The sequence below is a fragment of the Vicia villosa genome, unplaced genomic scaffold, assembly GCF_029867415.1.
Source record: "Vicia villosa cultivar HV-30 ecotype Madison, WI unplaced genomic scaffold, Vvil1.0 ctg.000467F_1_1, whole genome shotgun sequence".
Taxonomy (NCBI): Eukaryota; Viridiplantae; Streptophyta; class Magnoliopsida; order Fabales; family Fabaceae; genus Vicia; species Vicia villosa.
The window spans coordinates 647847-671375 of record NW_026705225.1 but is presented as its reverse complement, the minus strand read 5'-3'; the positions used below and the strand labels follow the sequence as shown (position 1 = coordinate 671375).

Sequence of the window (23529 nt, the reverse complement as noted above, 5' to 3'; positions counted from 1 at the left end):
CTCTAAAGACTAGTTCATTCAGATTGATATGAAAACTTGCATACATACCATACAATAAGATGGAGTTTACCAAGAAATCAAGACAATTTTAGTATAGTGTGTCTTTTATATGGACAATTTACTCATTATAGAAAGCAATCACAATTGAGAAAATTAAGTTCAATATGAGAACTGAATTTTATATGACTAACTTAGGAAGCTTAATTACTTTTTGGGCCTTGAATTTGCTGCAACCATGAAAGACTTGGTAATTCACCAGCGAAAAAAGATCATTGATATCATGGAGAGTTTTAATATGTTGAATTACAACTCAACAAGTACTCCTATGAAAGTAAATTCAAAATTAAGCCAATATGAAGACGGCAAGACATCTAACAATAATTTATACAAGCAAATGGTGAAATATTTAAGGAATGCTTGCATTTCCAAACCGAATATATGTCATAATGTAGGTATGATGAGCATATATAAGCATGAGCCTAAATTATCACATATGAAGTAGTCAAGAGGATCATGAGATATCTTAAAGGCACAACAAACTAAGACATAATATTTCTAAAACCTGATGGCCAGAGGGATAAGATGTCTTGTTTTTTGGGTCTCAGGTTGTTATGGAGATAAAGTGGAAAGAAAAAGGAAATGTTTAAGTTGTTCAATTCTCCAATTTCATGGGTTCCAAAAAACAACAATAGGTGTGGTCACACTTTCTTGTAAAGCTAATTATATCTCAATTTGCAATGAAACTTGTCAAATTTCTATTGATTGAAATGAAGAGAGCCACATAGAAAGACGTTGAACCAATGGGAGAACACAAATGAACAATTAACCTTACAACAACGAATCTCATAACTTATGAAAAAAAAAACAACATATTTGTCACTTGACTCATGATTTTGAGAATGTTCTCTTTGTTCATAGTTATCGGGAAGCCAATAGATGCGCGGATGCCCTTGCAAATATTGGTTACACAATACATCAATATTGTGTGTATGATGACCTCCAGATATTCTTCTTCAATTTATGGAGGATGATATGCATGGTTTAGTCTACCCTAGTGGTAGAGTTTTGTAGTTGCTTTTTTCTTTGGGCTTAGGCCCTCCCTTGTACCAAAAAAAAAAAAGCAATGGCAAGATTAGTCTTCAATTTATGTTCATAAGTTTTAACGAAATATATTAATTAACTTATTTAATATCATTATTTTAAAAAGTTAATTAGTATATTTCATTAAAATATATGCAACATAATAATCATCTAAAATGAAAATTATAAATGTAAATTCACATAGTAAAGCTGTAAAAAAAATTCACACATTAGAGCTGTATAAAAATTCACATATTAATTTTTTTTTTATAATTACACATCTAAAACTCAAAATTATTCAAATGATATGAATTAACAAAAATCACTTAAGTTATAAATAAAATATTGGAATGGTATCTTCCAAATAAGGGTATGTAGAAAGAAGAACTAGTTGTTAGCAACCTGTGTTGTGGGGTAAAACTGAGCAACAGAGCTATAGCCCAACTCTATAGTAGCTCAAGGCAGTAGACACAAGCATGATTGAACAACAAATATAGACATGAAATAGCATTTACTAATGCTCTTGATCAGTTTTAGGTTCATAGACATGTCTTCTCTTAAGATAAAATCTATACAATAACATACTATACCAAATAGTTCTATCACAAACCATAAAGTTATAATGTCTAAAACAAGATATAGTTGTACATGTCCAACAGCCCTAATGAGCTGCAAGCGGCACTCCAATTTTCTCAGTGAAGAAGCCCTTAATGTATTCCTTTCTAGCAGGGTTATCTTCCTGTGGTCGATTATAAGCTGTCCACACTGGCTCCCCCTTAAACAACCTCATCAACTGCACATAATTAACCACATACATATCCATATAACAAAACAATTAATTCTAATCCACCAATATAAAGCCTTAAATCTTTATCAATTTGAAGTTTTAAACAACCTCAAAGTTACAACAGCATTGCTTATTACTACCTTGGACATCTCATAAATAAAGCATTAATCAAAGGAATTAATAGTTGTCAATTGTGATTACCTTCACATAGTTAGTTGTGTCAAGCGTAAACCGGTGGTAGATTCCGGCCGGTAAGATGATAAGATCACCAGCCTTGATCAAAATACGAATCAAGCGATCGCCTTTGTCTCGAATATCAAAGTATCCACTCCCCTCCAAACAATAACGAATCTCTTCATCCTCATGAATATGCTCAGTGTAGAAGTTCTTCAACTTCTCTTCATAGTTTTCAACTTTCTCTGGACATAAATCAAGCACATCCTACAAGGAAAAACTCATTTTCAATATTACCACATAACTGTATTACAAAAAAAAAAAAACTGAATATCAATAATTGAAATTTACAATACCATGTAATTGTATCCTCTAGCTTCCCTAATATTTTTCAATTCTTGATCATTTTCATAGTCATTAGGGTTCAGTTTCCAGTATAAAACCCCCAATTCTGCTAATTGATGCAAGGAAACAAATTGATTGGGGTTGCCAAGGTGAGGAAGCCTTGGATCTTCATTGCTATCGTCCATCAACCATGCCTATCACAATTTTAATTATCATCACGAGTTTTAGGCTTGAGAATAATCATAGAGAAGAAGAAGAAACAAGAACTCACCTGAATCGCCATGAGTACAAAAATTCTAGTTTCAATGACTCTCCTATGCAAAATTGCTGAGAATATATTATATATATATCTGTGACTAAGTCCACGAGACACTAAAAAATGTAATAATGAAATAAAAAATGGATTATATTATTGTGGTGTATTTTTATTACCGTGAAAAATATCGACATTGTCTTTTTATGAGATTGTTTCTTTCTGGCTGGGTGCTTTCACAATGGCTTTCTAGTGTCTTCGATTGTTAACTCCATATTTTTTATGGAACAGAAAATTTCGCTAAAATATAACTAAACAGTTTTATCGGATGTACTCCTTGTATTGGAATTTTAAAGCTGTTTGAATTCTCAGGTGCACTTAGGAAGACAACGTCTGCACAATTCATACTCTGGTTATAACGGGCTGGGCCGATACCCATCCTATAAAGGCCCAATAAAAGAAAGGTTCAGATAGCAAAGGGTCTAAATACCCCTTGAAGTAATGGGACCAATCAAAGAAGAGATATGAGAACACCAAACCCTACTATAAAAATTTAATAAATGGTTCCGAATTCCTAAATATATTATTCTAATAATAAATATTTCTCACTTTGATTATTATTACTGGTTTGAATGTGTTTGAATGTTAGAGTATTTCCTGATATCCCTCTTGTTTCAATCACTGAGATACAAAATTATATATCAAACTTTATCATTTATTTAAGTTCACCACCTCATCAGTTTTCTCAAAATCAACTCATGCTAAAAAATCAATTTATTAATAATAATAATAATAATAATAATAATAATAATAATAATAATAATAAAAATAATAATAATAATAATAATAATAATAATAAAAATAAAAATAATAATAATAATAAAAATAATAATAATAATAATAATAATAATAATAATAAAAATAATAATAATAAAATAATAATAATAATAATAATAATAATAAAAATAATAATAATAATAATAATAATAATAATAAAAGATTTTTGTTATGTTAAAAACTAGTAACAAATCCGTCCATACACACGGGTTCTGATTTGGTTCGCGCATTTATTTACATAATATATTTATTTTAAATTAAGATTAAAATTTGAATCAAAATTTTTAGATCATAAATACCATTTTTTGTATATAAAATTATTTACATTAATAGTAGATTTTTTTTCCGTATATAAATATTATTTATGTTTATGTATCATTTAAATAAATATTTGGATCAATAGTAAATTTTCGTATATAAAAATATTTAAATTAATAGATTTTCTCCCGTATACCATTTTTAAATCAAATATTTTTTATCACAAATATCATTTTTCATATATAAAAATATTTAGATCATTAATAAATTTAATAGTCAAGACTTGCAGCATTGTTATGATCTTGGGCACATATCCTTGGATTTTGTCATGTCTCCTTTCATCTTTTCTTGTCATTGCTCAAGGTTTTCCATCTTTCTTCGAGTAACACTGCGTGTCCGATAATGATGTCGGAAAATGCTCCCCCAACACTATCTTATATTTCATTTCTAAATCTATCACATCCAATGAAACATCATCTTTGCTAGTTATTTTATTATTTGATTCTTAACCGTCTAATATTTTGTCTCCTATAATATCATAGACTTTACCGCGATTTGATAAAAAAATTCCTTCAACCTGAGTGTTTCCTTTGCATCACATAAAATTCATGAAGCCCTTCTCCATTTTAACCATTTAACTAGAATTCAATGGTTTAAGTCTCCTTCTATTTCTCCATCCTTTTGTTTTACAAACTCAAAATATTTGAAGTGGGACTTGATGAATGATATGATGTACAACTTTCACCTATAAACTAGAAACGTTTCTAACTCTAGTTGAACTTATATTACATATACTTAGTCTTACTTCTGCTTAGACAAAAATCATGTGTTTCGAAAGCTCATCTCCAAATCTCCAACCTCTCATTTAAATTCCCCTTCAAAATAATCTAAGAGATAAAAATTAAATGAAAGAATTATTCAAAATCGAGAGATACAAAAACTAATTTTAGTTTAAATACAATATATATTTTTCCTTATAAGTTCAAGACAAATTCAATTCTGTCTTCAATACGAAATGTATATATCTCTCAAGGATTCCAAACTTAGATTTGTCATGTTCTACTAGTTTTAAAAATTCATCCTATTATGGCTCCACTACATTACCTACGTATGAGCACCCTATTTTATAAATGTGTAGCATTTTTTTTTTCAGACTAGCTTAACAAAGCTTTACACATTTGTTCTACCAAAAAAGCACCAACATCATTCAATGGTAGGCAGTGCTTAAGTCATTCAGAATCAAAATGAGCAACACTATCACTGACTAAAGCATTTCTCACTATTTACATAGTAGTACTGTAATAAATAACATTTTCACTGTCTAACAGTAGTAATTGCTCACTAAATGTACTGTAACATCAAGTCCCAAAATCTGCACTCTGCAGATGACTATAACTACCACTCATAACTTGAAAGTTGATCTCACAAGCACAATATCACCATGGAAATTCTTCTTACTCTTTTTTTTCTTTTTTTCTTTTTTTTAAATCTTGGAATCCAAAATTCTTCTTACTCTATGTCGTCTACTAGGTAAATTATAAAAAATGGCAGGAACAAAAGTAATAAAACAAGAGAGTAAGAGTCCAGTTTAGGTTGCATAAAAGCTATTAACAATTAACAAGAGGAAGCAGCATAGTGAATTTATACTACATATTACATATCACATATTCCGTGGAAAATGGCTGCTCCTTACTCTACATTTAACTAGCTCGAAAAACCTGAAGTTACAGAAACAAGAAATTCCCGAATGATGACATGAAACTAGACGACTGTTATTACAAAATTGATCAGGTCGGCGGGATACTAGACTATCCTAAACATAATAAATTTTCCCAGCAGTTAAAGCTAATAAAAATTGACCACTCTAATCTCCCAGAAGCTATGGACTCTTCTCTTCAGTTATACACCCACAGCTCTCTTCAAACATCTACAAGTTCCATATCTGCGCAATCTATATCTAGTCTCGAGTTTTAGCATTCTTGAACATCTACAAGTTACATAAACACATGACAGAAAATATTGAGCAATATTTTGGTAATCTGGTGCTTCGTCAATTATAGGTTCACCCTTTAGTACTTAATCAGCATCACAAATACTTTCCTATGTAAACTTGTAACTACTTAATACTTAAAACAGTAAAAAATTTGCTAATTAAGATATATATGAGTACTGCAAACTAAGATTGATCCTACTTTGCTGCTTGTCATATGAGTAGTGATCTTCTAAATTCCTATTACCAATGGAGAATTTTACTACTGTGGCTTTGGGCGTATAATAACCAAATTATGTCACCAATTCTGGAAAAGAGTTATCTTAAAAGTTTAGTCCGACCTAGCTCAACACTTTCAAAATCGGTTTCAAATGTGGAGGCTGTTCACCACTTTTAAACATGTGCGCAGGGCATATCTCTTCCAATATGAGACTTTTCAACAATATTTATACACCATAAACCATAGTAATGGATCTCTTCATTTTCTTTGAGAAATGGAGAGGATATTGACCCTAGTTAGATGGTTTACAATTACAATTCTCATATTACCCCTAAATATCAATATAGCAGGCAGGATAGCTGATTTATTTATCACCTATGAAAATTCTCTGATTAATACACTTTGAGAGGTCTATTGTCTCTTTCCTGTTGAAATAAAGATTGTGACTGACCTTTATCATTCAGATCAATAGGAAGGGCAACTTTTGGCTGGTTGTCAGCTGAGCCACTGGAAACTAGAGGCAGTCTAGTCTGTGGTGGAGAGTCAGTGCTACTACGACTTGAGTTCCCATTTGAGGTGTGGGCTTTCACTGGAAGGTTCAAATACATCTCAAAGTTAGATGAAGTTATGCCAGTCAGTTTCTTTCCCTTTGGTCTTCCCCTAAAAAGGCAGAGTAATGAAATAATTCAGCGGGTTTTCATTAAAACTTAAAAAGTGGTAGCGTGGGATGGAATTGATGTCAATAAACAGATGACAGTTTAGTACTGCAGATACCTGTCCTTTCGCTTTTCAAGATATCGCTGCAGTGACACTTTTCTGCTTGCCTGACCCTCTACATCTTTTATAAAACAAATAAATATTACCAATATATAAATGGCTAGCAACCTCTAGTGAAAATACACAGTATGAGCACTGGTATCACACATATCTTGAACATGCATGAAATCTTTCAAGTAAAAAGCCCAACTGTAACTGCTGAATGGAATCAGCACCAGTACTAACACATGATCAATTTATACTTACATTTACATATATTTTAATAGAGCTGAAAAATCTACAAATACTCATTTTTTTGTAAGACTAATAGTAGCGGTTTTACTGGAAGACATGCATGATTGTTAAAAGAGGCGTGAGGCTCATGCATTACAAAGTGGGTCTGACATCCAAAACTAAAGTAGAAAAAATAGCAGTATTGTACTGTGTTCTATTGATGACAAATCTTAAGTCAAGTGGGTGAATTTTGCATTTCTTAATTCTTAAAATCATTTATAGCATGACTTGGGATGCCAAGGAAGAAACAAATAATAGGCCTCCAAAAACAAGCCAAATCAAAAGAAAAGACCCGGCAAGACATATTAAAAGAAGTTCAATAAAGGAAGCTCCAAATTCATTTAGTAGTCCATCAATAATTTTCTACTAGAAATTTTCTGTAAATCTGCCAAAAGAGAACAGAAGATAAAGTTCTAGCAGACTGCAAAAATTTAAACACTTAATTGTCCCTACCAGCATCTCGAGGCGTGCTCCCTTTCTCCCTGTATTGCAGAGGATATTCCACCATCTTATCTGTAAAGCCAAATTCGTAACACCAATTATGAAGTTAAACATCTTAAGTTCCTAACTGATGAGTGTTGTTGTGACTTTAAACAACAGCTTTAATTCAAAGATCTAAGGTCCTAACTTATAAATGTTACCAAGACTTTAAACAAGTCAAGGATGTTAAGCTTGTTTATCTTCTAGAATCTAGAAAGAATGACCATAAAGCTTCAATTAAAAACTCTAAGTTCCTAACTTATACTAAATCATAAATGTTCCCGTGATTTTAAAGAAGTCAAAGATGTTGAGCTTGTACATCTTCTAGACGCAAGAACTCAATAGATTTAATTCAAAAATCAATATTCACATCTCACAGTGAATTTTTTCTTAACAATCATAACAACGCGGGTGCTTGTCATCTTCTAGGCACAAGAACTCAATAGGTTTAATTCAAAAATCAGTATTCATAGTAAACTTGTTCTTAACAATCACAACAATTCCTGCACACTTAATGATTTTTGCTCTGGCACAGAAAAGGATCGAATAAATGTATGAAAGACCGATAGAACATGGCATACACTAGTACGATAAAAAACGTGCATTAGCTTGAACCCGTTGATTTTTTCCCCGTTAAAAAAAACTTGGTGTTATATCATGCATCGAGTAATAAATGAATGGTATCTAAAAGCTAAAAAAAAGGCTATAATAATATTTTGCAAGTGCTTATCATATAAAATAACGAATTCGTCGATGTTCCAAATAATTACGAACTGAAAATTGAAAGCATGATTGCGGCCGACATTAGAGTACTAGCACTTCAAAGTAAAATTAAGCATTTTTTTCTACCCGATTGCTACCTACCCGTTTGAGAAACTTGAAGGATTGCTGTGTTAGTGGGGAAGAGGGCATCCTTATCAATTGGTATGCTGCAGGAAGCCCAAACTGCTGCATTTTTATTTAAAGGACTGTCTTGAGGAAACGTGGACGGACTTGCAGCCAGTTGCATGATTGACTGTGCCTGCAAATACAGATAAATACATGGTTACATTGGAAGGTAAAATTTTTATTGATGTATGGCAAGATATTTTTTCAAGAGGACACATCTTTATTTACCTTATCCGGTGAGACTCCATCATAGACATTCACCTTACCACAGTAGAAAATTGTCATTTGCCCAAATGACCCACTAGGCGCGCACCCTCTGTGCCCACAACAAATTTTCAAGCAATGGTAAGAACATGGATGGTAAGATATATAAAACATACACCAACTTGCCTTCAGTTATGTTTTACACAAATTTATTGGATTTAAATTATTTTGCGTTTTAAGTAACTGAATCACTCTCTTCGCATGGAATGCATCTATATACCGAAATTTCTATACATTTCACCACTCCCTGTTCAGACTTTTGTTTGCAAAGAATGGCATGAGTGCAGTTTTAGTTCAAGGGAATCGAAATGTTTTAAATTTTCAATAAATGCAGAACAGCTAATTCAGCACTCACGCGCAAGTCTTTTTTCAGGATATCATGATTACTACTTATTGGAACTGAAAGAAACATTTCCTTGAGATTCCACATTAACAAAACATATGGTTTGCTACCACATTAATTGTTGAAGTCATGGTCCTATTGGTTATCCACCATTCAAATGAACTAGCAAACAAGTATTGATGCTATAAAACAAGCCACGATATAAAACAAATACAAACTCATGGTAGAATTGTTCCTCTAACTAATTCTTTGTCCTTCTAACTTATTCTTTGTCCTTGAATATTCAAAGTGATCATCCTTAACATAAAATAATCATTTAATTACAAATAAGATTCCCCTACTTTCAATTGATACCTTCAATATATTTCACCTCCATAAAGCATGCTTCCATCTCAAACATGATATCTAATCTAAGCTAATATCTAAATGGAAAAGTGTAAATTAAGCAGAATGAGATTGTCGGTACTTTGATGGCACTAAAATCTAGCCATGACGTTGTTGTATATACAAGTTCATCCATTAAATGAAAACCAAAAACAACAATTAAACATGAGATGTCAAAAATCACCCAAAAACATTCATCAGCAAACACATTCAACAAACCCAAAAACATGTACATGTTTATAAAAAATCACCGAAAAACACCTACTTTCAAGACCACTCTACTAACAACTTCACTTCCCTATTCAGCAAACACTTTCATCAGATACCAAAAATCTATCATCTGTATCATCATCTCCCACTTCACCTAAATCTACAAACAATGTGCCAATTTTCCAAACTAATGCCTAAACAAAATTTACTCATATAAACAAGTAATTAAATAAACAAGAAAGCTTAACTTTAATATTTCAACCATCCAACTCACACTCATCTAGTAAGCACCTGCACCTTTTCACTCTCACCAAACTTCAACCATCCAAATCATACTTTTTAACCAGAAAGTAACAAAAACCAGAACCAGCCACCAAAAAAAAAGTTGACAACACAAAAAAGAAAATAAAATGAAGAACAGACCCGGCAGGAGCATCATTTGTTTCATTAGGTTTATCTGCAACAGGAGAAATGGATTTCTGAACATCTTCCACAGCCCGAACACCGATCTCATCAGGATCCGAACCCTTCACCGGAGCTTCACTCAAATTCACCTACATTCATCAATTAACAACAATTAAACTTCCCAACTAAACAAACAAGAGAGATAGTGACAGAGAGACTGACTTGAGGAGATTGAACGTGGTGGTGATGATGGCGGTGTATGGCGGAGGAAACCGGCGCGGGAGAATCATCGTCGGTAGGTTCAAGAAGCGCTTTGAGTGAAATAACCTGCTGGATCGCCTGAGATTTGTTCCAGGAAGGCCTGCGCATCCCTGTACGAACACGTGTCTTCTTCTTCACTCATTTTTTTCTTTTTTTTAATTATTTTCAAATCAAATAAAAAAATCCTCATCCCGATTATTTAATTAATATTAAATAGAGAAAGAAAGAACCATTGGGTTGAAAAAAATGGAAGCTCTTAGAAACCGGAAATCATGGAGCAGGAGAGGATAAAATCCGAAAATAATAATTTATTAATATATTTGTATTATAAAAATAGAAAGAGGAAGAAAAATAGAAAGAGAAAGAAGAAGAAGAGGACCTTTATCTTTGAGGAATCTGCGACAGTCTTCGCGGGTGAGTTGAGAAATGTCATCTTCGGTGAGCTGGTTGAGAGGTTTATCGAGGATGGATCGGATGACGGTGGCTCCGCCGGCGTTCATCGGTTCCGATTCCGACAAGAGAGGGTGAGTGGGACCATGTACGAGTTTGGAATTTATGAGAGAGAGGGAGGGGTGTGAAGTGTTGGAGAGAGTGATGAGTGAGGGGAGGGGTCAAGAAGTGAAGGGTGGGTTTGTGTTGTGTGAGTGTACTGTTGCAGTAGGGTCTTTGGGGGGAAAAGAAAATGGGGAGGGTAGGGGGTGTTTTTTTTAGGACTTGTGATGAACCCTAAGCTGCCACGTATGATTTTCGCTTTGTTATTAGGACTTAATCTCTTTTTATTATTACTGCGTGGGAGTTTGTATCACTTCACTACTTCACTTTGTGTAATTATTTGAAGAGAGTGTCACTATTAGGGTTCTTGGTGAATAAAATGGATCTAGAATGGAATGTAACATTTAAAATCATACCAACATAATAATTAATGGGTTCATTTAATGTTTTTTGTATGAGTGATGAGTATTTTTTATAAAAAAATTTATTAAAAAATAGAAAGGGTAAAAGTTATGTCATGATGTCTTAAAACAAGATTATCGATACGTGAATGTAGCTAAATCAAGATTATCGATACTTGCATCTTTTTAAAAAATTGATTATTTATTTAAAAATGAATGCAATTTTTCAAAAAAATAATAGCATGTGTCGGATAGTAGGTTAGCCTATATAAACTCATGAATTGTATGAGGAATAACTTGTAAGATAAAACTAAAGTCTAGGGTATGATGATCGTTTTCCTCATACAATTCATGAGTTTATATAGGCTAACCTCATTATTACTATCATAAATTTCGAGTTCAATTAGAATAAAGGATGTTCAATACAAAAGAAAAACAAATGGAATGCATAGGGCCAAGAGAGAGAAAGTCGGAGAAAATAAAAGCAAGAAGTCGCACGCCTTCTACGGTATGTATCGGCTAATACACCAAGCCGTAGTAGGCCTCTAGAAATATGTATAGGAGATGGGTTATGGGCTTCTACAGTTCGTAGCAGCTGATCCATAGTATTTAGCCTTTGTGCAAGATAAGGATTAGCTCATTGCTGATCCAAGGGACAATATTTGTTTCTAAATAAGAAACATTCTTCATATATCTTTATCAGACTTGGCCAATAAATTCACTCCTAAATTCACCTTAGGATTGACAATAATTTTTCTAAAACATGGTTCATGACAGATGCTGAGCAAAATGTCATAACATCTTGATCAAGCTAATACAAAAGAATGTGATAACTTAAGGGGATCCTCTGCATAAGTCATGCAACTCTCAGCTTGTGGACCAAGTAATATTTGGCTGAAGATTTCGAAGCCTATGGACTGATGAGTAGTATTTAAAGAGGAACCTAGACCTAATATAACTAAGTCATTTTCACTTTCATCCTTTTTGGATTTGTCCTCTTTATCATTTTGATCAGTCATATTAAGACTAAAACAAGAGTCTGAGACAAAATGTTTTTTCATTATTTGGGCTAGCACAAATTCAATATTTTCCTCTCCAACTTCAAAGGTCATCCCTACCTGTCTTAAATAAATAATGGTTCCAACCGTAGCTAGAAAATGCCTACCTAGAATGATGGGGACATTAGAGTCCTCCTTTATTTCCATGATTACAAAGTCTATGGGGTATATAGAGTTGCATGATCCTTATGGGCACATCCTCTAAAATACCAATGGGATACTTGACCGACATGTCAGCGAGATGTAAAGAGGTATTGATTGGTTTCATCTAACCTAGATTTATATTTTTACACACACATAGAGGTATCAGGATAACACTAGACCCTTAATCACACAACACTTTCAAAGATATGGTACCTATCTCATAGGGAATTGAGAAACTCCTTGTATTTTTTTAACTTTGGAGGCAACTTATTATGAATTAGGGCATTATATTCAGTAGTGAGCGCCACATTATCGTTATCCTCTAATTTCTGATTTTTAGAAATGATGTCTTTTAAGAATTTAGCATATGTGGGCATTTGGGATAGGACCTTGGTGAAAGGCACATTAATGTATAACTTTTTCAGTAGCTCCACTAATTTCCTAAATTGGGTCTCTATCTTTTCCAGTGCAAATCTTTTTGGAAACGAGATTTGTGGTTTATAGGGAGAAGTAACATATGGCTCTCCCATCTCTTCCTCTTCAACAACCTCCTTTACAGGTGGTGTTTGCTAGTTTTTGTGCTTATTTACTTTCCCCACTAGGCCTCTCGACTTGCTTACAACTCCTATTTTTATAGCATTTATATGTCCCTTGGGATTTTGTTCAGGCTATTCCCGAAAGGATATGAAAGGGACGAACAATAAACCTGAGAGATTTGAGTTTCTTACATTTCGTTGTGGGTAGCTACTGAGTCTACTTTGGACACTAGCTTATAACTTCACTCATATGTAGATTCTATTTTTTGAATTCATTATTCTGCTTGGTCTGAATTATGATTAAATTTCCCATCATTACTTACAGATTGAACTTCATAAGGGTGTTGCCACTCATATCTCCTTAGAAACCAAGAGGACTAGGATTTGCTACAAGCTAGGGATAATTATTTTATAAGAAAATTTTTAATGATCTCTCCATCCAAGATTGCAGGTATTTGAATACGGGTCATCGCGCTTGTTATTATTCACATAGTTAGTACTATCTTGGATATACACTCAGGCGAGGCGATGTGCTAGTTTATTTCGCAGACCATACAGGAAAGAACTGTTGGGGCAACAGATGCTATAAGAGTAGTAGGAGCAGGTGTAGATAGGGTAATGCTCAATTTTTCTATTTTCTGGTAGAGAGTGTCTACCTTGACATTCATATGATCAAATAGACAAACTTCATAAAACCCACCCTTTTTAGGGTCTTTTGTCATGATTTCATAAGCGCTTCTCCATGATTGGGGGTTCTTCGCCATGTCCTCTATAAGGTTGTAGACTACATCATGAGAGGTATTCATTAGGGCGCCACCAGCAGCCGTGTCAAGGGTCATTCTTGTGGAGTAAAGGAGACTGTTATAGAATGTGTGGACAATGGGACACTTCTCAAGCCCCTGAAACAAGCAGAACCTCAACAAATCCTTAAAATGCTCTCAAGCATCAAACAAAGATTCCCCTCCTCTTGCCTAAAGTTATTTACTTTAGTCCTCACTTGTGTCGTTTTACTTGGCAGAAAATATCGTGCAAGAAATGCAGCTTTTAATTGAGTCTAAGTTGTTATGGAGTTAGCAGGTAAGGATTGGATCCACGCTCGAGCTTTATATCTCAAGGAGAAAGGAAATAATCTAAGTTGAATAGTGTTTTGGCAAACACCATTAAATTTAACGTGCCATAAAATTTGACGAAGATAGACAAGTGTAGGTTTGGATTTTTTGTCGGTAATCCCGAGAATTGAATCTGCTGAACCATGTCCACAAGGGAGAGCTTAATCTCGAAATTATTTGTCGCAAAGGGTGGATGGACAATACTACAGTGTGACTCCTCTTCAGTGGGGATCGCGTTGTCCTTAAAAGGCTTAGTGTCAACCACCTCTTCAGCCATCTATTGTTGCCTTAAAATTCAACGCCTCACGTGTAAAAAACATTAGATCTCGTTTATGGATTCAACAAGTTTTCCCATATTTCAAGCTCTTTTCATAAACTCGCAACAGGAAAAATAACAAATAAAAACAGGAAAATGCCTTAGTTTATACGGTGATAAAATAGAACGTCAATACAAAAAACTATTGGTCCCCAACAATAGAGCCAGCAACTTTACATGCCACAAGTGCATGGCTATGTCGAAGTAATATAAAAAGTTTTTCAAACCTCAGAGACCAACTAGTTGAATACTGAATTTTACTTTACCGATGTAAAAATAAAGCGATCAAAATTTGGTTTGTGATTGATCTGTACTTTTGTAAATAGAATCATTAAAAAAATCAGAATTTATGACTCTGATTCATGCCTCTAATCCTCTTGCAAACCTCTAATTTGTAATGAAAATAAAGTTAAGATCGTAGAAAGTTGGAAAAAGTAAACAACACCCACTTTCGTCGCGCATGTTGTCTAACAATTACGCTACCCACTTTCGTTGGCGTAGAATATTTGTTCACAGTCCATTTTTAGAGCAACAAAAAATTACTTTATCCGTTGGAGTCTTTGAGACACTTTTGCCACCTCAATCCAACAGTTTGATGTTTCAAAATTTGATATCGTGTTACACCCTTTATGTGTATAGGCGATATCCATGGTATTCTTATTCTCGCAATGAAATTGAATATATTTAATATCAAAAACATTAAAATGGAGTTTTTCCTAAAGTTCTCGTAACAAATTATCTAGGAATCTACATGAGGGTTATTATTACAAGGAAATCCTCATTACCCTAAACTCCTAATCGATTATTCAAACTTAACAATCAGATAAACAAACAAAGTATAAAAAGCATTCATGGACAAAGCATACATAATCAACAAAATAAAATAACAATGACAAAGCATAAATAAAATTTGGATTGAAGATAAACAAGACTTGAAGTAGAGAAAAACACAAAGCTTTAATAGAGTCTTGAAGTTTACAACAATTGAAAATTCAATAATCAATTTAATGATCGACTAGTCTTGATCTTTTAAAATATTTAATACTTTAGGTCCAATCCATTTATTTAATATTAAGGATAACTAGTGATTCATTCAAAGTTTTTTTTTAAAAAAAAAATTAGATATCTTCTGCGTGCAACTACAAAGGAGATATTAATCTTTCAAGTCGGGTAAGACCGCAATGGATGATAAAGTTCTTCCTCAAAAGAATTTAACATTGTTGTATGTCCAGGGTCGGGATCGAATTCAAGATTTCTGATTAAGTTGGAAGAGATCTCTTACCATCTCATTCAAGTGCTCTCGGGTAAGTCCAAAGTTTTTTTTTTAAAAATTCAATGAATTGATATATTTATTTTTATGAAATTCAATAAAGATTATTTTATGTTCAAAAATAATACGTTATCAATTAAATAGAAATGCATCATTAGTGGCTGCCAACCATAATAGATTTTGACAACTCTATATGCTGACAACATATCTTCATGTACAACTATTTTACGAGCCTTAAAGATTTCCTCGCAGAGGAACTAGTTTCACTACGTTGTGCCTAATGCATGTCTTGTCGTAATCTTCCTCCATAAGCCTCATGATGAAACTTTATACTTTCAGGTAAACAAACTCCTATGGATTCTATCATGTAAGAGTATTGCCTGCAATAAATATGAGAAAGTGTTATGGTTTGATTAACTAATTAATAAAAATATCTATATCAAGCCAAACAAGTCATAAACTTTGTATCAAAGTAATAAAATCAACCGAAAATTCCATTGATGAGTGAATAGGATATGTCACACGTGACTTGTCAACTTTCACTGTGTGGCTTTATGCCTTCTGGTTTGGATACAAAGCTTCGAAGAATCATCTATCTAATGACTCAATGTCTCGTTCAGCATGGAAGGTTATTCTATTTTTGGAATTAAGTTGCATTATTTGTCAAGCTATGGAAAGTGTTTTACTGATATTATCTGTTCACATTGTTCATCTCGAGTGTTCAATAACAATAATGATAAAAAGTGTGCTAGTTTTATGGTTTAAGCTCAATTACTTAATTTCCGGTAACAATGAGCGAGTAATTTTGATAGAGGATTTGAGTGTATGCGTGATAAATATCGTGAAAAAAATTGATTATAAATGTATTAATTCCGTAAAATTTATTTTAGTTCAAAGTGAGTTGAGTTTAAAGTAATTTATATTTGAGTAATATTGTAAAAAATTGAGTTGAATACATGTTTAAATTAAAAAATTATAAATTTTATTTTCAAGTAGAATCAATTATAAAGACAAACAAACAAACTAAACTCCGGAAGCTAAACACCACTTTTGCTTAGTATGCTTAGTAGCTAAGCTAACAAACAAACTAAACTCCAGAAGCTAAACACCACTTTTGGAACATTCACTTCAGAAACTTCTGCTTTTGACTAACAATGCTTCTGGATATGAATTACTTCTAACATCATCCCTTAATTCATATTCAAAAATTTACAACACCAATTTCATCCCTCAAATGGATAAAGTGTTCAATCTTGATAGCTTTCGTCAAAACATCTGCAAGTTATTTCTGGGTGTTACAGTGAACAACTTCTAGCACTCTATTTTGGACTTGATTCCTCAGAAAGTAAAACTTCGTGTCAATATGCTTGCTTCTCCCATGCAGCATTGGGTTCTTAGCAAGACTTATAACTGATTTGTTGTCAATCATCAACTTCACAGACCTCTTCACCTTGATCTTCAGATCCTGCAACAAATTCAGTAACCACACAGCTTGACACACACACACACAAAGCACCTGCAATGTATTCAGCTTCACAAGTGGACAACACAACAACTAGTTGCTTCTTGGAGCACCAAGAAATGTGACTTCCCAGATATTTAAGAAAATATTTAGAAGTACTTCTTTTGTCAACTCTATCACCACACGAGTCAGAGTCTGAGTAACACATCAATTCTGACTCGCTTTCAACTTCAGAAGGAAACAAAACTCCAAGCTTCAGAGTCTCCTTAATATACCTCAAAATCCTAACAACGACTTGGTAATGTGACCACTTCGGTTTGTTCATAAACATACTCATCATTCCAACTGAATAACAAATGTCAGGTATGGTATTACAAAGATATCTCAACGAGCCTACTAACTGTTTAAAAATTGTAGCATCTACAAGATGCATCATCACCCTTATCATCAAAATCCAGCTTGTGATTTGTCTCAGCAAGTGTGGCTGCAGACTTGCAATTGTCAGCTCGAATCTCTTCAAAAGCTCAAGTTCATACGTCAGCTGATGCAGAATATTACCCTTCTTATATTACATAATCTCCATCCCTAGAAAGTATACCAACTTTCCTAGGTCAGTTATCTAAAATTCATTCATCAGCACCTTTTTGAACTTGGCTATCTCATATAAACAGCTCCATGTCAGCAATATGTCATCAACATACAGACACGTCAAAACCATATTGCCTCAAAAAGTATGCTGAACATAAACACCATATTTCATCTCACATTTCTGAAACCCCTGCTTATTGAAAAACAAATCAATCTTCAAGTTCCAAGCTCTAGGCGCTTGCTTCAATTCATACAAAGCTTTATGCAACTTGTACACCATCCTTTCCTGATTCTTTTTTACAAATCCTAGAGATTATGACACATAGATTTCTTCTTGTAAAGGACCGTTCAAAAAATGTAAATTTAAGATCCAAATGTATCATAGACCAATTCTTATTATCAGCTATTGCAATCACCAACCTGATTGTTTCCTGTCTAGCTGCATGTGCAAATACTTCAAAGTAATCTAGCCCAGGTTTATGAGGAAAACCTTTAGCTACTAACCTCGCTTTGTGTTTCCCAATTAATCCATATGACTTTAACTTCACCTTGAAAACTCATCTGACACTGCCGACTTTTTTCTTCTTTGGAAGCTCAGTCAACTTCCAAGTCTTATTTTTTTCTATAGCCTCAAGTTCTTCTTTCATGGAATTCAGCCATATTTTCTTCTTGAGTGTTTCTTCTGTACTCACATATCCATAGTCTACTAACACGACACACTGAATAACTTTGCCTTTAGAGTCTATTTCAGTATCGCGTAACATGTTGAATTCTGCAAATCTTCTAGGTATTTGTCTCATTATTTATGGTAGGGGTGTTCAAAACCAAACCGGTCGAATACAAAACCACAAAACCGAATCGTACCAAACCGAAACTGTAAAAAAACGCATTTGGTTCGAATGTGTTTGGGCCATTTTTTAACAAAATTGCACGGTTCGGTTTGGTTCGCTTTGCGGTTTGTAATTTACAAACCGAACCAAACCGCATTACGTTACAACCAACATTCACCTAACCCAAATCTAACCCAAACTCAAACCTATTGCCTTAGCCTTACAATTACTCTGATTCTCCTTCAGAATCAGAATCACCTTCAAAATCATACTCATCTTCTGATTCTGACTCATCTTCAAAAACTATCTCCAAACTTCCTTCAGAAGCACCTCCAACACCAGAGGCAAGATTAGACATGTTATAATCCCAAATTTCTGCCTCTTTTGCTATAAATACTTTCTACTTAATTTCCTTGATGTTACAAATACTTTCTACTTACATTTCTTAATGTTATAAATACTTTCTACTTACTTTTTCTATGAGTGTAAGAGATATTAATCTCAACATACATTCTAAATTCTAAGATGTCTAATTTTTTGTTTAAAAACACAATTGACAAAAATGTTTTTAAAGATGTTTAAAATAAAACCAAAAATCTTAATTCTACAAAAATGTACTAAGCGCTAAGTTTTGTGCCCAGATACATTTCCCTAATAAAAATAGTATTTTTCATCAGTTAAAAGGTCGAACCGGGTCCCACTGTTAGTTTTCATTTTTAATTAGACCTATTCTTTATCTTTGTTTCAATCTCGTTCCTGCAAATCCTCAAGCTGCACACAAAAATCCATTAATATAATAAAATATAAATTTTGTTATTTAATTTTTGTTTAAAAACACAATTGACATAAATGTCTTTTAAATATCTTCAAAATAAAACCAAAAATCTTAATTCTACAAAAATGTACTAAGCGCAAAGTTTTGTTCTCAAACACATTTTCCTAATAAAACAATATTTTTCATCTTTTAAAAGGTCAAATTGGGTTCCAATTCCAGTGTATTTATGTGTGTTAGTTTGTATTTTTAATTAGTTTGACTTCATTTGAACATTCATTCTTTATTTCTTTGTTTTGATCCCGTTCCCGCGAATTATCACTGTTCATCCAAAGATCCATAAATATTATAAAATATAAATTTTTTTATTTTTAATTAAATTAATATTAAAAAATTCAAAAATTAATCATAGAAATGTAGAAATTGTTGGAAATTATGAACAATAGTTATTATAAGTGTTGTTCCAATATGACAGAAATGGACAATTGGGTTAATGACAATAAATGCATTGCAAATAAAAAGTGAAGCAAACTTTAAAAACATTTATAAAGATCTTGAAAATTAAACTCACCAAAGGAGCCAAAGATGATAAGGTGTCACATGGACATATGTGGTGGTCCCAAGCATTATGTCACTTGTCACCGACTTCAGGACCGAGTTCGAGAACGTAGTCGTAAAGGCGTTAGTGGCGCCTCTTAGGCACGACGCTTCAGCGGCCGAATACACAATCTAACAGAAGTTAGTCTCTATATAATAAATTTATTTTTTGACAATAAAAAGTTAAAATAATTTGCATAATTTTTTTCTCTTTTCCTAATATTACATATATGTTTTATTATTTTTAAAAGAAGAGTGAAGAATCATTTTGGTCCCTCACAAAAATTACACGACTTAAATTAATTTCTCACAAAAAAAGAACTCGATTTAATCCCTTATAAAATTTAACCCAAGACTTTAAAGTCCATCTTAAGTCTTTACCACTACGCCAATATTCATTTATGACAAATAATTTTCATGATTTTTAGTAATATTAAATAATTCTGAATTTAAAACAAAAATTACAAAATTTGTATCAATAAGGTATCGAACCTAAGTCCGTTATATAATAATCACTATACAACTAGACAAATAATCAATTTATATTGTTAATATTCTTAATGATAAATATTAAGAATATTTACAATAGATTTAAGATTGAGACTCCATTGATACAAATTTAAGTTTGAGACTCCATTGACACAAATTTTTAGACTCCTTTGATATTCTTAGTGATTATCATTTCCATTGATACAAATTTTATAATTTTTATTTTAAATTAAAAATTATTTACTATTATTAGAAATCATGAAAATTATTTCTCATGAATGAATATTTGTTTACTGGTAAAGATTTAAGATGTTGTTTAAAAGTCTTGGGTTCGACTTTTTATAAAATAACACTTTTGGTTTTTTTGATATTATTAAATTAGATTTGTTTAAAATTAAAAATAAAATTAAAAATTAATTTAGTTTTTAAAAAATGAAAAATGAAAAATAAAAAATAAAATTCAACGTAGTCCGGTTAAATTTTATAAATGATTAAATCGGATTTTTGTTTTTGTAAGGGACTAATTTGAATCTTGTAATTTTTGTGAAGGACCAAAATGGATATTCACCTTTAAAAGAAATTATGATATATATATATATATATATATATATATATATATATATATATATATATATATATATATATATATATATATATATATATATATATATATATATATATATATATATGGCATATCATATGAGAATGTGAGAATGAATCTGAACCATTGGATTTTAAAATAAATGGTGGAGATTATGGGTGAATCTTTTTTTTCTCTCCTGCATCATTTATTTCAAAATGTAGGAGAGAGAAAAAAAATATTCATCCATAATCTCTACCATTTATTTTAAAATCCAACGGTTCAGATTCATTCTCACATTCTCGTATAAATATGTCATTCTCATATGATATGCCCTATATATATATATATATATATATATATATATATATATATATATATATATATATATATATATATATATATGAGGGCATATCATATGAGAATGTTTTTTTTTTATATGAGAATGTGAGAATAAATCTGAACCATTGGATTTTAAAATAAATGGTAGAGATTATGTGTGAATTTTTTTTCTCTCTCCTCCATTATTAAAATAAATGAGGTAGGAAAGAAAAAAATTTTTTTACACATAATCTCCACCATATATGGGGACGACTCAAGTGAGAACACTTGGTTATTATGAGAAATGAGATCAATGAATCACGACCATTAAATTTTGATTTTGTTGATTTTAATGGATTGAATTGGTTTCTATTTCTATTTTGATCGTGGTTCATTGTTCTCCCAATTTTCGTCCCCTGTTTGGTCTCCCTTTGTTGTCTATATATATCACAAGTAATTAGGGTAAATAGAATTGGAAAGAATCAAGCCCTTTGATTGAAAAATATTTGACTTGGTTTTTCCTTCCAAACTTTCTTTTCTTGTTCCATTCTATTTGCATGCCTTTGTTCACGTGTTATTTGGCCCTTGGGATTGATTGGGATAAATCAAGATATTTGGAGATATGATCATGCAATTTTTCATTAAATTATAATTTTTCTTTGATTTAATTTGAATTTAAATAAATAAACTAAAAAATAAATAAAATAAAAATAATAAAATAAATATGAATTAGTTCATGGGCCTCTTATGAACTCTAAATCACGTGGATAAGTCAAGCATTAAGGCCCATTTGAAGAAAAATCAAGATTGCTCAATATTGGCTTCATGCCTTTCTCCAAAATCGCTCAAGTTCAACCATGCGTATCTCTCTCAATTTTAACCCTATGAAGGTGTTCTTGATCATTTTAGAAAGTTTAGAGTGTCCTCTAAATGATGCTTTTGGTCTCATCTCAATTCAATCTTCCATGTTCATGTATGCTTCATTTGAAAAAGATGACTTTTGGTTGACTCTTTAAAGGACCTATAATGTCTTTATCCATATCTCTCAAATGAAACATTTCTGGATCTTGGGCCCAACATAAAAGTTGTACAGAATTAAAATAACTGGTTATGAATTTAGTTATGATTATATAACCGGTTTTTCAAAAAAAAAATTCAATTTTAAAAATATTTTTTATTTTGAAAATTAAAGTATTTAGATTAATTTTGGATTTTGGATAAAAACCAAATTATAACTGAATCCAAAAATAATTTAATCGGTTAACAACCATTTAATTATATCCGGATTATATAAATGGATAATCAAACTATTACAATAACTAAACCGGTTAATAACTACTTAATTATATCTAAATATTTAAAATAAATTTGGATTTGGTTATGGATTTAGGTCTTACAACCGGATATTTTGTACACCCCTAGTTATTAATAGAGTTTAAATTTTTTACTTAGATAATCGCTAACAAAATACAATACTTGACAAATAAACTAGATAATCGCTAACAAACAATACTTGACAATTAGAGTTTATTGTTATTTTAAGTTTTATATGAATTTAGATTCTTATATGATTATTGATAATAATTAATTAAAAATAGTGTTTAAAATTATTAATATAACATTAATGATAGAGTGAGAATTTGAAAGGATAGATAATTATAGGGAGAAATCGAGTTTTATTTGCTTTTACGCATTAATCATATATTTTTAATTTAAATAAATAGATAGGTAACCATTGGTATAAATAGTAAAAAATATTTTAAATTTGTTAATATGATATTAATTTTAAGACATGATATGAATTGATAGATAATAATTGACCTTAACTAATGAATAATAAGATTTCAAATTTTTTAATATGCATTAATTAAATTTACAACGGTTAATTATTACATGTACATGTAGATAAGTATATTAGAAAATTTAGAGGACAAAATTAAATAAAAAAAGAAAAATTAAAATTTCACTATGATTAAATTTAGGATGAAACAAGTTTTTAATATGACATTGAGTAATAAGAAATGATTTTTGTTTCTTATGGGAAAATTAAAATATTTTAAAATTAAGCATTTATTATATATTATTAAATTCAAATATTTTAATTAGTGAATTGGAATCTTCTAATTATTTATGATTGTCAACTTTTTAAATTGATGATACAAATATTTTTATATACGAAAACAATTGTATTGTTAATACAAATATTTTTATAAACGAAAAAAGTATATTGTTGATATAAATGTTTTTTTAACGCATATACCAATATTTTTATAAACAACAAAAATTGTATTGTTGATATAAATATTTTTATAAACAGAATAAAAATGTTGATTCA

General features: G+C 31.6%; 2 protein-coding genes across 4 annotated transcripts; both read right to left on the bottom strand.

Annotated features, from left to right (window-relative positions):
• Positions 1-1574: 1574 nt before the first annotated feature.
• On the bottom strand, positions 1575-2814 carry LOC131628581 (acireductone dioxygenase 1-like). The gene is made up of 4 exons (XM_058899414.1): positions 2658-2814; positions 2398-2580; positions 2069-2308; positions 1575-1873 (listed from the first exon to the last, which is right to left on the bottom strand). Exons 1-4 carry the CDS (start codon positions 2667-2669, stop codon positions 1742-1744), a joined length of 567 nt encoding a protein of 188 aa, XP_058755397.1. The 5' UTR covers positions 2670-2814; the 3' UTR covers positions 1575-1741.
• Positions 2815-5327: 2513 nt separating this feature from the next.
• Positions 5328-10913, bottom strand: LOC131628592 (protein TIFY 4B-like). 3 transcript variants are annotated; one of them, XM_058899429.1, is made up of 9 exons: positions 10609-10913; positions 10191-10339; positions 9987-10117; positions 8591-8678; positions 8339-8495; positions 7448-7507; positions 6719-6776; positions 6396-6604; positions 5328-5721 (listed from the first exon to the last, which is right to left on the bottom strand). In XM_058899429.1, exons 1-9 carry the CDS (start codon positions 10727-10729, stop codon positions 5705-5707), a joined length of 990 nt encoding a protein of 329 aa, XP_058755412.1. In that variant the 5' UTR covers positions 10730-10913; the 3' UTR covers positions 5328-5704. The 3 variants fall into 3 exon arrangements, with proteins under 3 accessions (XP_058755412.1, XP_058755411.1, XP_058755413.1); XM_058899428.1 differs by having other exon boundaries at positions 6719-6782; positions 10609-10912; XM_058899430.1 differs by lacking the exon at positions 6719-6776 and having other exon boundaries at positions 6396-6533; positions 10609-10912.
• Between the last annotated feature and the right edge of the window lie 12616 nt (positions 10914-23529).

What these genes read in the sequence shown, in the direction of transcription:
- LOC131628581 (XM_058899414.1), bottom strand. An exon ending in CTAGAGGATACAATTACATG is followed by an intron (nt 2,309 to 2,397) that starts GTATTGTAAATT and finishes TTTTCCTTGTAG; the next exon opens with GATGTGCTTGATTTATGTCC. An exon ending in ACACAACTAACTATGTGAAG is followed by an intron (nt 1,874 to 2,068) that starts GTAATCACAATT and finishes AATTATGTGCAG; the next exon opens with TTGATGAGGTTGTTTAAGGG.
- LOC131628592 (XM_058899428.1), bottom strand. Translation starts at nt 10,729, where the DNA reads ATGAACGCCGGCGGAGCCACCGTCATCCGATCCATCCTCGATAAACCT. An exon ending in CAGATTCCTCAAAGATAAAG is followed by an intron (nt 10,340 to 10,608) that starts GTCCTCTTCTTC and finishes GTGTTCGTACAG; the next exon opens with GGATGCGCAGGCCTTCCTGG. An exon ending in ACCACGTTCAATCTCCTCAA is followed by an intron (nt 10,118 to 10,190) that starts GTCAGTCTCTCT and finishes TGATGAATGTAG; the next exon opens with GTGAATTTGAGTGAAGCTCC.